We start from the raw sequence: 17,116 nt of genomic DNA, 5'->3' as shown, positions 1-17,116 counted from the left end.
CCCACTTGGGACAAAACTGTGTACAGAGACTAATAACCAACGACCGTCCTCCTCATCCCCTGGCGAGGGTCCCAGACCTCCCTGGGTTAAGTAAGGGAAGAGTTAAAAGGGAAAGTGGTGGGCTGCTGTGGGGAAGGAAGGAAGGTGACCCCGGCATTCATATGCATGGCACTAAATGAAAATTGCTAGCTTTGGCCTCTGCTGCTACTGGCTGCCCAGCCTCCTGGCGCCCTGCTCCTGGCTCCAAGCACAAAGGACAGACACACTCACAATCCAATTTGTTACACTTCCACCTTCCAGGGAGAGAGAGAGGTGAAATTAAAAAAAAAATCCATTATCTTTATCTGTTCTCCCCATCAGGAGCAGTGGTAAATTCAAACCGGGGAGACAGCTGCTGTGAACTCTTTATATTTCACTCAAAAGATAGTGTATCTTTTTATTGCATACAAGAATTACTTATTTAAAAAAAATATATCCTTTCAGTACGACTTCAGCAGCAAGACAGAGAGAAGGAAGTTCCCGGGGCTATTGATAAAGCATTTGCATTGAATTTGAGGAGTCTCTGGAGGTCACTGCCACAAACACAACTGAGAAAAAAAAAGGCTGAAGAATTGTTTTTAAAAAGCTGTAACCGTGCTGATGTGGTAGGGGGAAGAGGATGCAGGGTCAGGATCACAGCTCTTTCTATTGCCTGGCTTGGTGGTTTGGGCAACTCACTCCCTTTCTCTAAGTGTTCCAGATTCCTTCTCTATTTATCTCGAGGAAAGACTTAGTTGCATCCCTCTGTGGGAAGGGTGATCAGAGGAGCAGAGATCCAGAATTCAGAAGCTATAGAGTCAATCCTTTCATTTTACAGATGGGGGAACCGAGGCACAGAGGATAAATGACTTGGTGATGGTCCCATAGCTAGTAAGTGTCTGTGGAGGGATTTGAATTGAGGTCCTCTAATATCCTTCCCATTGTAACACGATGCTTTCCTTTGGTGGGTGGCACAGATGAGGGTGCAGAATTGAGAAGCCCTGTCTACCAATGCCCAGGAACTGAAGATGAAGGTTTGAACCTGGTCCTCAGACCAGGCATAATAAGGAGGCTGCCTAGACCGGTGGTCTCCAAACATTTAAAATCACAAATCTGTTAGTAAAAGAACTTTGAGCATATCACCAATATGTGTATATTTACTTATTTACAAATTGTATACACGTATAATAATTGCATACTTTGCAAAAATTACACAAAAATAGGAATTTAAAAGGATGAAATAAAGGTGAAATCATTGCTGTTATTCAACTGTTTCAGGGCTGTCTGACTCTTCATGACCCTGTTTGGGGTTGTCTTGGCAGAGATCCTGCTGTGGTTTGCCATTTCCTTCTCCAGCTCATTTTACAGATGAGGAAACTAAGGCCAACAGGCTTAAATGACTTGCCCAGGGTCAGACGGCTAGTAAGTGTCTGAGACTGATTTGAACTCAAGAAGATGAGGCTTCCTGACTCCAGGCTCTAAACACTGTGCCACCTAGATGCCCTTAAAGGTGAAGTTATTTGATCCTAAAACCAATAAGGAACCACTGGAGTTTTTGAGGAGGAGGGTGACATGGTCAGATCTGTGATTTAAAAAAAATCATTTGTGCTTTAGGAAAATCACCACTGGAAAGAGGAGAGGCTTGAGAGAGTGGAACCAATTAGAAGGTTAATGCAATTATCCAGGTGAGAGGTAGAGTGGTCCAGAACTAGGGCAGTGGCTGCATGAGTATGTATATAATGCGTAAGCGATAAAGTATATGAGAGATGTGGTGGATGTAGAAACATCAAGATTTGGCAATACATGAGCAGATGAGGCTAACACTAAGGTTGGGAATCTGGGAGACTAGCAGGATGATGGCATCTCCCCAGTAAGAGGGAGGTTTGGAGAGGGTTGGATTTGGGGGCTAAGATGACATAATGATATTTGCACTACAGACCACCATCCATCCAGGCCTGCTCATCCACTCTGCCCCACCCAAATGGAAAAGACAGGAGGTGAGGCTCTTACAGGTCACTGCCCTGAAGTCACCTGCCTTCACAGGGCACCTGCCATGGCCATGAGACAATCTGAGGGACTGGGGTCTGGGGAGAATTTTTCTGATGTCACCCAAGCTTCTGTTGCTGTGGGAGGCTGGGAGCCCTGAGGGGCTAATGCCTGAAGCCAACGGGGAGAGTTTGACAGATTGCACAGTAGAGGGAGGGGCAAGAGTTAGGGGGTGTTGGGTGTAATGGGAGGTGCAGCTGTGTCAGAGACAAGCCCTGTCTTGGGCTACCGCAGCAAGAGTGGGACACTCCCCACCACTCAGCTCCTCTACCACCCTCTTGCTAGCAGATAAGAGACTCACCTGTGTGAGCTTAGGCAAGCCATTCTAATTCTGTGCCTCAGTTTCCTTCTCTGAATAATGAGGATAATAATGCTTACACCACCTGCTTCAAATGATTATAATGAGAAAACCCACAAAGGGCAATACAAACAGGAGTGCTTAATGTGGTTGTTTTTCATGCTTGGCAGGGAGAAGATCAGATTTGTTGGAGCAGGTCTCAACTGTGCTTCACCAGAGAGATGAGAAATTAGTCTCAGCAAGACACGCTCATGGTTAGGTGGGGAGAGTGCTGGCCAATCAATTAAGGAATCTTATCATCGGAAGGGACTTCAGAAACGTAGCCAGTGTAGCTCCTGCCAAGTCTTCTCTTCATGTCCATCAGGGATGGGGAGGCTCCTTCAGTCTGGAGGTGGGCCATTCCACTTTTGGATATCCCAAATTATAGTTAAAATCCCTTCCTAGGATGGCATTTTGAGTGTCCCAAAAGTTTTAGTGCAGTTGTAAGCTATTAAATCTTAAAGGCTTAAGAGCACTAAGACTTTTGGAACATCCCATATACGTCAGGCATAGAGAAGGGTGAAGTTTCAGAAGGATGAGGCCTACTTGGAAATTAATTCCAGTTCCAATAGCCTTTTCTCTTCCCTTCCTCAGCCCTCTTCCTTTGTGACATGTTATTGGGCTCTAATACTTCCAAGTTTGTTCATTCATCATTTATTAAGCACCTACTTTGTGCCAGGCTTATGGATGGATTTCTCTCCAGTAATGTGACTGGGTCACTCAACCTTTCCTTTTGAAACAGGCAAGGGAAGTTTCTTGTGGTGATAGCTGGATCACATGATTACATCTCAACATTGTCAGGCAAGCAGGGAGGACATAGCAAGGCTTTCTCCCCAAATGATGCGCCCAACCCGAATAAACCAATAGGACACCAAGAGCGAGATTTCCATTAATGACTCTCTCTTCTGGCTCTCAAGCCAGGCTGGCCCACCCACTGGTGGCATCAGGAGGAAGCTACTCTCCCAAAGGATGTTGCTTTCTCTCTTCCAGATGTTTTAAGACAGTACACCTTACATCTTTTCATTAACTATCTGCTTTGTCAGGTTATGCCCCTAGGCTTCTTAATCAGGAACAACTTCCCAAAGCTAAATAAATAAATAAAATCAATAGCACCGCCCCCTCCCCCCCATCCCTCTGGTATTCTGGGTGGGGTTGGGAGAAAGCCCAGCCTAGAAAAAAAAATCTCAGCTGTACTGTGAAGAAACAATTTGTGCTAACCACAAAATAAACTCTCCTGAGAGAACCAAGTATATTTTTGTTCTCTTGTGACTAGCTGGGACCAAAATGTCCAGGAAACATCTCCCCTGTGCTATTCCCAGAAAGGTTTGTACATTAAGCACACACTAATGTGGCTCAGGAGATCTTGCATCCTTACAAGTCCAAGGTTGGGCAGCTATTTAATTGACTGCGATATCCATCACTTTCTTGGCTACCCTTTGTCGTAGGATCAGAAGACTCAGCTGGGAGAGATCTTAGAAAGAATCTAGTCTGACTCCTTTATTTTACACATGAAGAAAGTACAGTGACTCCTCCAAGGTAGTGAGTAGCAGAGTTGGGGGTTGAATCCAGCTCATTGGATCATATCACAGATTTTAAAATTAGAAAGGACCATAAAGGGCATCTGGCTCAAGCCTTTTACTTATGAGGATACTGAGGCTTAGAGAAATTAAGTGGCCTATATGAGACTTCTGGGTGGAATGGAAAGAGTGCTAGAGTAGGAAGAACTGAGTTCGAATCCCACCTCCGATTCAACTCATTGTGTGACCTTGGGCAAATAATTTAACCTTCTGGGCCTCAGTTTCCTCATTTGTAAAGTGAGGAAGTTGACAAATGTTCTCTGAGGTCTCATTCTAGATTAGAATGCTGTGACTATGATCTGATGGCTTGCCCAGTGTCAGAGATAATCAGTGAGAGAAGTGGGATTTTATAATCCTCTGATTACAAATATGGTGGTGTTTCCATTATCCTTTACCACCATGGCCTTTTCTAGCAAGGACAGGAAAGTATTTCAAAGAAAAACTTAGGGATTTCCCCATACAGAGACTTTTTTCCCCATAGTTGCCAGTTTATCTTCTTCCTAAGAAGCCCAGACTAAGCTCATTGCTTTTCCTTAACATTCTGGTTTGATGCAGAAGATGTATAATGGAAAGGATGGAAGGCGGGGAGTCAGGAGACCTGGGTTCTAGTCCTAGCTTTGCCCCAAACCATCTTTGTGCAGTGGACACGATTGACCTTGACCTAAGGACTTCATTTCTCAAAATGCTTGGGAGAGAGAGTTCTGCTTATTAGGAGAAATTCTCTGGAATATGTTTCCCACAACACTTGGGTTACCTTACCATGGTGCTATCAGGAAGAAGGAGGTTTAAAAAGCAGAGTTAAGTAGACACAGAATTGGCAGCATTATTTATATTCCTTTTTAATTATGTTGCTTTGTATCTTAATTAAATGCTTCTGCTAATGAATTTATGTGTTGCTGGTATCATTTAACAGGAGAGTAATACTTCCTATGGGGACCAGGATTATGCATTGCGTCAATGACCACCCTAACACAGTTATACCAAACCTTGATGTAGCAAGGCATGCTGCCGGTTTGAGCTGAGGCAAATCAATTTGTCTGGGCCTCAGTTTCTTCATTTGCAATGAGAGAAGTCACTTCCTGATAAAGAAGTGAGGAATAAAGAATGAAACATACATTTTTTAACATGGCTAATGGGGGAAGCTAGGTGAAACATTGGATAGAGCACCTGGGCCTGGAGTCAGGAAGACATTCAGGAAGAATTCAAATCTGGCCTCAGACACTTATTAGCTGTGTGACCCTGGGCAAGTCACTTAACAATTTGCCCCAGTTTCCTCATCTGTAAAAGGAGCTGGAGAAGGAAATGGCAAACTACTCCCAGTATCTTTGACAAGAAAATACCAAATGGGGTTAAGAAGAGTCAGACACAACTGAACAGCAGCAAAAATGGGGGAAGTTGTTTTACTTGACTATGCAGTTGGTACAAGGGCTTAGCTTTTCTTTTTTCTGTGAGGGAAGACATGGGAAGAAGAGGAAATCAATGCTTGTTAATTGAAAAAAAAATAAACATTTCAAAATAAACCTGAATTATGCAGACTTCCCTTTCTTAAATGATATTTTCCTTTGATCTAGGGACACTGCCATCTATCCTTTGCAGATGAGAACATAGGAGCTCAGACAGGGCCCTTTTCCAGTTTCCACAGGTAGGGAAGGAAAAGGAATAGTACTTAAAGATCTTGATTTTTGTGTGGTTGCTTGTCATGTACTTGAGTCTGCTTCCAGCAGTCTTCCCTAGGGCACGAGTGTAAGGGAGGAGGGGAGTTGGGGTAAGCTCAGCCAGCACATTCGGATGGGCAGCTCTAGGCTGCATCTGATCATGGCTTCTTCACCTATGTCTTCATTTTGGGTGCACGCTCTACATAGGGCTTAGAGCAGCAAGAGCTTTGGCCAACATAGACACCTGTGAACAGGTCAACTTAGCCCAAGGAGAGCGTGATGGGAGAGGGATTGATGGTACACTGAGATTGACAATGATAATGTCGCCGCTCACTCCATTCCATCTTCTACCCTCCACTGGTCTCGCTCATGCACTGGCTCTGTCGCCTTTAAAATTCAGGGACGATAATAGCGCCTACCTCATGGGGTTCTTGTGAGGATCTAATGAGATGACATATTTAAAGCACTTTGCAAAATGAAAGCGTTCTATAAAGGCTGGTTATCGTTATTATAACACATACCACATATGACCCTGGGCAAAGCATTTTATTTCTCAGGGGTCCCAAGCAGCTCTCTAAGATTATAAGTTGTAGAGAAGGTATATATACATCGGTAGAGGGAGTTTCTTTACTTAGGAGTTCCATACATCAATGAAATCATAGGTCAGGTTCAAAAAGAAGGGAACACAGGGAAGGGAATAAACATTTCTATAATAGTTATGTGCCAGGATCTGTGGTAAGTAAGCACCTTAAAAACATTATCTCATTTGATCCTTTGAACCTTAGAGATTAAGAATGGGTGAACGGAAAGGAAGCCCAAACTCCTTCCCTGAATTTTGGGGGCAGTGGCATATAGTGAAAAGAACAATGGAGTTGAAAGCCTGATGTCCCAGGTTCTAATGCTGTCTCTGCTAATAAGCGGCTGTTTGACCTTGGATAAGTTGAAGTATCTTTACCACTCTAAGCCTCAATTGCTTCATTGGTAAATGAGAGAGGAAAGATACAAGCATTTATTAAGCACCTACTATGTGCCAGGCACTTTGCTTTTACAAATATTATTGCATTTGATCCTTGCAAAAATTCTGGGAGGGAGGTATTATTATCCTTGTTTTATGATTAAGGAAACTGAGGCAGAGGTTCAGTGACTTGCCCAAGGTAAGTGTTTAAGGCCAGGTTGGAATTTAGGCCTTCCTGACCCCCTGTCCAGCACTCTATTTACCACATCACCAGCTGCCTAATGAATGGTGCCTCTCCTAATCTGAGACTCCCTTCCACTGTAAAACTTCCTAAGAGTATATGATCTTAGAAAGCATTAGCAATGATGTATTTCATTTGTATAGAGCTCTGCAGCTTCCAAAAATACTTTCATATATATCATCTGGTTTGCTGTCCCATAACACCCCCACAAAGTAGGCAGAGTGATGGAGCTGTGGATCCCCATTTTGGAGATGAATAAATTGACTCCCAGAGATCTGAATTGATTTGCCCAAAGGTTACCCAACTGGCTAACACTGAAGGCAGGATCTAAATCCAGGTCTTCTGACTCCCAGAGCACAATTACTCATTTGAATTGGATAGCATAGTTGAAGCACACCTGAAGGTCAGAGGGATGTCCCTTGGGGGTCTGTCTTAACTCTTCTTTCTATATTTCTTTACCCAACATTAACCTCCATCCCCCCTCCCCAATGCCTCTCACCCAAGATAAGCATGAAGGTTGATGTTCTTCTATCCCAGGAATTGGCCTAGTATTTCCTGCTGCATGAAACACTCAGGCAGACCACATCTTTATATTGTTTGCACACAATATAGCTATGCTTATGTAGGCTATGCAAACTATTCATAGATACACTTCAAGTAAAATCTGAGCATCGCTCCCCTGAAAGTCGCCTTCTCTCATTTTTTCTCTTGTCCATTCTCATTGACCCAGATGCTTCAGGTATTCAGCAGAGCTGGGAGAGAGAAAACTAAGGGGAGGGAGGACGGGTGGGAGCGCAGACAGGACGACAGTGAGGACTACGGATTGGCCCAGGGCCATCATTTGGAAAACATCAGTCTAATGTTAACTGGCATTTATACAGGGCTTTAAAGTTTACGTAACACTTTCCATACATTGCTTCACTGGAGCCTTTTATGAACCCCCATGAGGTAGTTACTACGAACTCACCCCCATTTTGCAGAGAGGGACATTGATGTTTACAGTGATTTGTTTGGGGTCACAGGATGCCAGAGCAAGAATTTGAGCTCAATTTTCATGATTCTATGTCTAGCATATTATCTACTTTGTCATGCTACCTACACTCCCTTCCTACTTTCCATCAGTCTTTGTTTCAATCCTACTGATGAGGATGCTCAATAAACGATGGGGATAATTAAGACTTATATCAGGTGAGGCTGTCACACAACATCTACTGTTTTCCTCTTACCCACGGCCACCACTCTGTTACTTCTGGGGAAAGCAGGTCAGGACATGAGGATAGTCCTCTTGGCCCATGACTCCTTGTGGCAGAGGTTCTGAACCTGTGGTCCACAGACTGGGTCCATGGATAGATTACTGGGTCTGACAAGTGTTTTTTAATAAGTATTTTGGTAACTTATTTTAATATAACTGGTTTCCTTTGTATCGTATATATTTTATCTTATTAATTCGAAACCGTTATTCTGAGAAGGTTTCCATAGGCTTTACAAGCCTTCCAAAGAGGTCCGTGACACAAAGGTTAAGAATTCCTGGAGTAACAACTAATTCACTTCTGGTGTTTCTACTCCTGTAAAATGATGGCATTGGTCTAGATTAGAGGATCTTTCAGCTCTAAGCTTCTATAATTTGGACATCAGCATTTCTCCTCCCACCATGCATTGTAGAGTCAGGAGATTGTTGTTGGAAATGGCCATGTGATCCAACCAAGCCAGGACTCATATCTACAGCCTCCCTAAGAGGTGATCATCAAACCTCTGATTGAGGATAGCAGGAAGAAGACATTTTTGTAATCTTTTCTCTCCTGGACCCTGACCTGAAGGGCAGACCTATTGCTCACTCACCCAGATCCATATCAGCAGCTTTGGGCCTGTGGGAACAGGGCACATTCTTGAAGATGGCATCCAGGATCTTCTCTTTGACCTGGGTAATGGTGTCACAGTTGAGGATCTTCACTGGGATTTCAGGGCTGTTGACATTGTCTGGATTGACACAACTTAAGACCTAGGGTGAGAAGAGGCATAAAGGGTGTATAAAAGATGGCTTCTCGGAGAGGAGAGAGAGTATGGTTCTGTAGGCCTCCTCCCATCTTCAACAAGGACCTTCCTTTCCCTCAGAGGGTCTGGAGCCATATAGAGGTAGAAAATGAGGGAGAGATTTCGCCTTCATTCTTTGTCCCTCTCCCCTTCTCCCTGTTGAGGTCATCACCCTTCCTCTTTGGCATGGTAAGAATATAAGACTTCTCAGGAGTCTTCCTTGCTTCTTTTCTTTTATTTTTTTGTCTCCTTTTTCTCCTCCTTTCTAACTTCCTTCCCCTCCCCTCCTCCCTCTTTTCTTTTCTTCCTTCCTTCCTTCCTTTCTTCCTTCCTTCCTTCCTTCCTTCCTTCCTTCCTTCCTTCCTTCCTTCCTCCCTCCCTTCCTTCCTTCCTCCCTCCCTTCCTCCCCCCATAAGTCTCTTTGTTTCTGTTTCTACCCATCTGTCCCTTCCTTTCTTTTGAAAATTTCACTTACTGGCTACCCATGTCTCTACCAGGACAAACCTCATTAAAATCCTGATTTTCCCATTTATTACTGAAATAAGTTTGTGGACTATGGCTTGGGAATGCATACATTCATCATTCACCACCCCTAACTAAGCCACTGTTTGATTTGCTAATGACAACAACAACATGTAAGTAGGACCTCACACAAATTAGGAAATTTCACTCTTCAGTCAAAAGATTCCTCAAGCTTTAGCTTTTGTTAGGACCTTTTGGCTTCCTCCCCACCCCCTTTTTTTGTCTGATCAGCATGTGAACAATCTATAAAGTACTTAGCATGCTCTTTAAAAATAAAAGATGCCCTTTAAAAATGCAGGATCAGGCTGTCTGAGCTCTATTCCTGGATCTGTTCATGACTAGTTTTGTGTATGGATACAGGTATCAGATATCTGACTCAACTTCTCTCTTCGGAACCAGTCTATGAGCACGTGAAAAAGACCCCTAATGACCAAATCTTCGTGTTGTTTTCTCTTTAGTTACCAGGGTGCTAAAATCCTGCTTCTGGGGTTTACCCTCTTACTTCTCGGAAACTCAGAAATATTTATGCTGTTGGCAACCTATTTGTGACAGAGATGACTGAGGTTAAGATACTTAGAGCCAATGCCTCTGAAAACAGGCTGGGCCATGGCAGATGCCAGAGAAGGCCCAGAGACTGCCGTTATGGACCTGGCCTCATTCAGCCTCTGCTACCTGAGCTTTTCTCCCCTTTCCTTAGTTTCTCTGAACTTTCACTAGCCCCAATATCTATTTCCCAAGTGCCACATCTGCGTTTTAGAGCCAGACAATAGCAACAGTCCTGCATGTGGTGGCAATTAAGACCTCAATTCCTTGATGTCTGCCTTTCATTAGTAACCAGACTGTTGCACTGAGCTCATGTGGTAACATAATTATTACATTAAGAAAGAGGAAAACACACACATACACTTATATGCAGAAACCTCTTAAAAACTATAAAACTAAATCCTTATCCTGAAAATGATGAGGGAAAGAGCTCAGGACCATGTGTTCATTCTGTAAGACTTGGCTAGCTAGGCTGAGGGCTTCTTGAACCTTGAAAAGATGCCTTCTCCATGATGCCCACTCCCCTCCCAAATTTCCAAGCTCTTTTCTCAAACTTGGGGTACGACACTGGCCTTGGAGGGAGAGGATCTGGATTCTCTCTCTTGCTACATGAATGACCTCAGCATTGGTTTCCTCATTAGCAAAACGAGGGAAGTTGGATTAGTTAGGCCCTAGTAAGGGTCCTTCCAGTTCTGATTCCATGACCCTATGCATACTGAAACTTGACTTCTGTATGCTCCTGTGCATGCCTGCTGTCAAAGTCACAAGATCTGGATTAGTGAATGTAGAGAGGAAAACTGCCCTTTGTACACTTCAGCAGGATTATGAACTCTCACTGAGATCTTGACTGAAGGCAGAGGATGAAAGCCTAGAAACAGGAGATCAGCCTCTCTTCTGCCCTACATAGAACATGTCAAAATTGTGCTTTGGCTCTGGATAGCACAATGGGGATTCCTGAAGGCGTACTGTCCCAGAGGGATGTTAAGCAACCCATCTGCTCACAGTCAGAAAGACAGTGCTCTTGCCTGCATGGAGGTCAATAATAGTCCTGCTTTAGTGCCCAATGGAGAGGCATCTCTCTCTAAAAACAGTTCATCAGGGACTAGAGGAGATCACTAATTTATAAAATCTTTGAAATTGTGGGACTAGAAGGGTCTCTTTTAATCTGTCTCTTTGCTTCCACTGAAGATCCATCTGCTCAACCAGCAAATATTTAAAATGTGTGACCTGTAAGTAATGATGCCGATAGATGTGTGTGTGACTTGTGTTCTCCTTCTTGTATGGTCCTGTCTCATGTCTTAGGCAGGTCTGTCTTCCAATCATCTTAGGCTACCTGACTAAACCAGCAACTTGCAGATTTTCCTGCTATCTGCTTGGGAACTAAAACCTTCATTCTGGAAGGTTTTTCTCAATCACTTCTGAAGCCATCTAAGGGCATTTTGTCTCTCTTCGTTGGAGATGGAGGTGCACCCCACACTCAATACACTGTAATATCCTTCCAGAGATTTAAATTGCCCTTTCAGACCTATTTCAATTAATGTCACCCTTCTTCAAGGTTCTGTTGAAATAAAGCTGAATTTGGAGTTAGAGAGCCCAGAGGCTTTTGCCACTGTCACTTAACTTGGGTGAGTCCCTGGGATCTCAGTTTTCTCATCTGTAGAAATTTGGGGGCTGAACTCTATGACTTCTAGGTCCCTTCCAGGTCCAAAAATCTGCTCCTATGATGGTTTCTTCATTGGGCTCACTTAACATACTCAGATTTTTCATGTCCTTTGTATGTGATAGAACCTGACATTGGACTTGATAGTCTAACAGTGGTCTTTCTCCAGAAATGAAATGTATCACCATTTAGGGACAAAACATTAATATAACTCATTTCACTGGATTCAACATTGATCTGAATGGGGGGAAAGGGGGAGAGAGAGAGAGAGAGAGAGAGAGAGAGAGAGAGAGAGAGAGAGAGAGAGAGAGAGAGAGAGAGAATGAGAACAAACAAGAACAGACAGGAGACACGCTTAAACAGTAGTTCTGTCTCATTAAGAAATCTATTCAGGTCTCTATTTTTGGAAGATTTCCCCCACCCCTTTTTAAATAGGAGCTTCTAAAGTCTTTTCTTTAGCAGACAGTGACTGTGAGGAAGCAGTGGCCTTATTCACATGCTGCTGCTTTGAATCCTCATCAGCCAAGCCAAAGCCTGTAAATCTGTTAAGATGCCTATCGGGATTCATGGGGCTCTCTGAAGATGGGGGTGGGAAAAGCTGATTAGCATCAAATCATTCCCATCGAGAAGAGAGGGGCTTTGTTTAGGGCTAGCTGTTACTGTCTCCCCAGCCCACCTTGGGGACTGTGAGCTTATACTTTGGGGACTGGTTGGCAGGATCGCCTGAGAATCAGAGTATTGGAATGAACCTTAAAGGGGGATGGGGTGGGAGGGGGGTGTCTGTTAGGCTGAACCTCTGCCTTCTGCTTTTCCTCACTTCCCTTCCATTTTTATTTCTCTGTCTCTCTGTCTCTCTCTCTGTCTCTCTCTGTCTCTGTCTCTCTCTCTCTTCTTTCCTCTATGGGTTATTTCTCCCTCTCTTCTTTATTTATTTAGCCTCATTCTCCTTTTTTACTTCTTCCTCCTTCTTCTCCCTATACACAGAAATGGTGATGACCTGGTCTATGAGTAGGAGGAGCAGGAGATAAACTATAGTCATCTTCTTTCTGCAGAAATATCCTAGGTGTGTATGATTGGGAAACTGACCCCAAAAGGGGACAGAAAAATAGAGACAGAGAAAGCACTTCACATGCCTGTCACCCTAGTCACTTTTGTGTCTGACACGTGGGATCAGGAACTGATAGGCAGAAACCTAATACTGCAAATCACCAGACTACAGTTCTTGTCTCAGTGACTTCCCTTTCATGACACCTTTTCCCACTCTTACACTGTGCCCACTCCCACTGATCTACTATGGACTAGGGAGACAGCTGCATTTGCAGTTAGGAAGACCTGGATTCAAATCTGACCTCAAATACTTGCTAGCTGTGTCACCCTGATCAAGTTACTTTACCTCCCTCGACCTCTGCTCCTCATCTGTGAAATAAGGAAGTTAGATTACATAACCACTGAGCTCCCTTCTACCTCCAGATCTTAGAGGTCACCTCCAGAGCTATGATGCTACAAGCCTCCTCTTTAAAGAGTCACCGGGTCTGGGGACATGCTGGGCTTTTTTCTTAGTTACTTCCCTGACTTCTTCATCTACATCCAACTCCTTGGATCTGGGTTCAAATTCTAGCTCTATACTTTAATAATTACATAGCCTTGGGAAGTCGTTATAGGTCATTGGGTCTCAGTTTCTTCATCTATAAATTGATGGAGCAAAAGCAGATAATCTCTAAGGTCACTTCCAGCTCCAAGCAGACGATCTTTTGGCTACAACCCTGCTTGACCCAACCCACACTCTGTCTAGCAGTACCTAATGGAGACAATCATTAGGTAGCCTGGGGTTGGGGAAGCTTCTCGCAGATTCTCACCAGGGTCTTGTAATCGATCTGCTGTCTGATGAGCTTGTCCTCACTCAGGGAGTATCGGGCTTCACCAGTGATGGCATCAATAGGACCCTTCTCCATCTGCTGTTTGATGGCACAGAATAAGGAGAAGAGGGGTTCCCCGGCACATTCCTATGGAAGACAGGGTTGTTGTGATGACTGGAGGCGCTGCATCTGCTGGCTGTGCCCAATTTCCCACCTTCAGTCAAAGGGACGTTGCTACTGGAATTCTCTCTCTTTTTCCTGCTCCTACCTCCATTCCTTTCCTTTTATAATCCCCTCTCCTTTCAGTCCTCACCTGTTCTGACTTGTACCTTCATTACCGTCCATGCTGCCCCCCTTCCCCATCCACATCCTTAATATTCTCTTTCTTCCATATTCCTCTCTCCTCTTCCCTTGTCTGCTTGCTACCCCTTTTCTAGGTCTCTCATCCCCGAAGCCTTTCCCTGTAGTGCAACTGGTGTTAATGATTGGCAGCCAAGTGGTTCTCAACATCACTGCCGTATCATTAGCTTATCTGCCGCCAGCATATTGCCTCTTTGTACCTGCTTGTGGTCCTTATCAGCCCCATGTTAGGACTGAGGTGGGAGAGAAGTGGTAGAGGAGATTGGAAAGGGAAGAGGAGAAGGGGGAGGAGGAAAAGGGAAAGGAAAACATAGCAGTGCTGCTCTTCATAGAAAATGGGAATATGGTTCTAGGATTCACAGTCATGACCTTTCAGGGACTTCTGTTATGTTCTTCTCTCCAAGTATGACAGCAGCCAGGAGGGAATGACTGTGCTTTTCTGTCTCTCTCTTTTCTGTCTCTCTGTTTTTCTCTTCTGTCTTCTTTCTTTAGAAAAGTTGTAAAACTTTTTTTCCCCTGAATCAGAGCACTGAGGCATCACTCAGTCCTTGGCAACGTGACCCTGAGTTCCACATAATCTGGGGCACACCTAGTGAAGCTCAGGGCACACTAACTGGTTATGACATGCCCTTTAACAATCTTTGCCATGAGTCCCTGAGGGCTCTCTTCTCTGGGGTGTTCAGGGGGAGATGCCCTCTGTGTCAGGAGGAGGTCTGTGCCTTTCCTGGTGCAAGCTGGGCCTCAGTGGGCATGGGGTAGGAAAATAGGGATGGGTTGGAGGGAGTGGGGCAGTGATTAGAGAGGATGGAGAGGACAAAGCCCAAAGGCAGGAAACATTAGGCCCTCCCATGAAATCCTCTGGATGCCCATCCCCTTTACCTTCAGGAACTTGTAGAGAAGGAAAGTGAACCAGTTGGTTAGCATCTTCTCAGCCACTGACTCCGTCCTGTGTCCCAGCCCCAGGGAAAGAAGTCAGAGCAAGACAAAAGGAAAAGGCATTGAGTTAGTCTCACTGGGACCACAGAGAAAGACACTGGCTGCTTCATGGCTTTCATGGGATCATAGATTCAGAGTGGAAGGGATCTCAGAAGGCAGTCAGTCTAATTGACCCCTCCCCATTTTGCAGAGGATGAAACTGAGAGATAAGTCAAGTGACTCATCCAGGGTCACACATTTTTAAAGAGGTAGCATTGGTATCCAGGTCCCCGTGACTCTGAGATCATTGCCAGGGGTGTCAAACTCAAATAGAAGAGGGGTCCACTAATCCATAAATAAGGATTCCTGATGGTTGCACTTAGCTTTAAAGTATAATATATATTACTTTTATATTATATTATTTTATATTATATTATTTTATTAACCTTAAAGTATAATATTATCTATGTTTTACTATGTTTTTCTTTGTTTTGTTAAATATTTTCCAATTACATTTTAATCATGTTTGGGCTGCAACTCTGCATGTAGTGCACTAGTTGCGTGTTTGACACCTCTGTTACGCAAACCCTGTGACTCTAATGCATGTACTAGTTCCAAGACCTCCCATCTCCATGTGGTCAACTTCTTTCCACAGGACTGGGGCAGTGTGATGTTCCAGAGTGGAGCATTGATAGGGCATGGGTTTTCTTTTTTGGGGGAAAAAAGAATGAAAATCGGGAGCAGGGCTGATGTGACAGATCATTATTAGTTCTTTTGACAACATAAAGGCAAGTATGAAGTAATAGTACCACCTTTGGCTGGGATGGGGGTAAGGATGGCAGTATGACTGGACCAACCACACTGGGCCCTAAAAGCCAAGTTACAGCCTCACTTCAAAGATTCCCAGAGCTTGCAGTGATACAGAAAGATCATTTAATCTACCCTTTCATGCCAAGGCAATGCCAAATCTGAACCATTCCTGGGCAAAGAAAAAAATTGAGGGGCTTCCATAGACGGCTATGCTAGAACATCTCTCAGGAAATCCATTTCAGGGTTGAACTGTCTTCATGATCAGAAAATTTTCTTCTAAGTCTTATCCAAATCTCTCATGCCTTAGGGTAAACTCACGGACTTTTTTATGCTGACTCCCAAAGGCAAAAGGTGGAACACTGATTTCATTCTCATGAGATCATAGCTGTAGATTTGGAAGAAGTCTTAGAAGGCATTTAGCCTTCTTGTTTTACAGAGAGGGAAACTGAGGTCTGAAAAATAAAGTGACTTGCCCAACTCAGATAAAAAGTGGCTAAACCAGGATTTGAATGTGGGTCCTCTGACTCCAAGTATAGTGTGTATTCTCCTGAATGTTTAAATGCCAGGGGCCTCTATTGATTCCATTTGGGGTGGACAGAACTCAGGCCTCAGCTATGCTCATGAGAAGCACTAGACAGAGGTGGCCAAGTCCGTATATGGCCATGGGCATTTTAGAGGTACCACAGGTCAAGAAAACATGCCAAGATACCAGAATCAAGGGAGGGCATTTAGGAGCAGAGATGGAGGAAAAAAGCAGGGAAGAATTAGAAAAAGTGGGATTGGAGACGGGGCCAGGAAAAAGAAGGAAAATAAGCGTCAGCAAAGTCGGAAGCAGAGAAGGCGTTGGAGGAAAGCGAGCTGTCAATGAAAGCGAGAGATACACAGATGCCGGGAGAGACGACGACACGGGAAAACTGACAGTGGGAGCTTGGCTCAGCGGTGGCAACCCTAGAATTATGGCAGTGGGTGGCCATTTGGCGAAAGTAAAACATAAATCAAAACAATCTCTTGTGCAAACTCTTTCTTCTGTTTCTGCTCCCAAATTAGTTTGATTGTCCCAATTCATGCCTGCTTCCTGATGCTGTGTGAGGTTTCGCCCAGTGCAGCAAGATCTTAAAGTGAATCTTTTCTGAAATCCCAACCTGTTTGCTAAACCAAGAAGAAAGCCTGGAGGTATTAACAGAGGGGCAGAGATGCAAAAGCATTAATTAAATAGACTGACAGACGGAAGTCAGAGGCAACTAGGTGGCCTGGTAGCTGGAGTGATGGATTTAGAGTCAGGAAGACCCGAGTTTGAATCTTGCCCCAGACACTAGCTTGGTGACATTTGGAGCAAATCACTTAACCTCTTCTTTGTGCCTCAGTTTCTTCATTTGTAAAATAGCACCTACCTCACAGGTTTGTTTGTGGGGAATCAAATATGCAAAGGTCTTTGCCAACTTTGAAGTCTTATAAACGTTAGCTATTGTGATTATTAAGTATGAGATTAATGATTTCTTGTTGGCTGATTTGAAGTAGCAATTAAGGCAAGTCAGAAAGGAAAGGAGAACAGATGGTTTGGCCTGGGGAGAAGGAGGGTGAAGGGAAAAC

General features: G+C 44.0%; 1 protein-coding gene across 2 annotated transcripts in view; it reads right to left on the bottom strand.

The window, feature by feature from the left end:
• The window catches only part of PLXNA4 (plexin A4), a 139,008-nt gene that overhangs the window by 41,930 nt on the left and 79,962 nt on the right, over window positions 1-17,116 (bottom strand). For both annotated transcript variants that reach the window (XM_036760468.1, XM_036760469.1), the window contains 3 exons: window positions 14,681-14,747; window positions 13,442-13,588; window positions 8,669-8,828 (listed from right to left, as the gene is read on the bottom strand). In XM_036760468.1, coding sequence (XP_036616363.1) covers window positions 8,669-8,828; window positions 13,442-13,588; window positions 14,681-14,747 — 374 coding nt within the window. The remainder of the gene's footprint in view (window positions 1-8,668; window positions 8,829-13,441; window positions 13,589-14,680; window positions 14,748-17,116) is intronic.

This window comes from Trichosurus vulpecula, chromosome 5 (assembly GCF_011100635.1).
Source record: "Trichosurus vulpecula isolate mTriVul1 chromosome 5, mTriVul1.pri, whole genome shotgun sequence".
In the NCBI taxonomy this organism is placed as follows: Eukaryota; Metazoa; Chordata; class Mammalia; order Diprotodontia; family Phalangeridae; genus Trichosurus; species Trichosurus vulpecula.
This window is presented reverse-complemented; position numbering and strand designations above follow the sequence as displayed.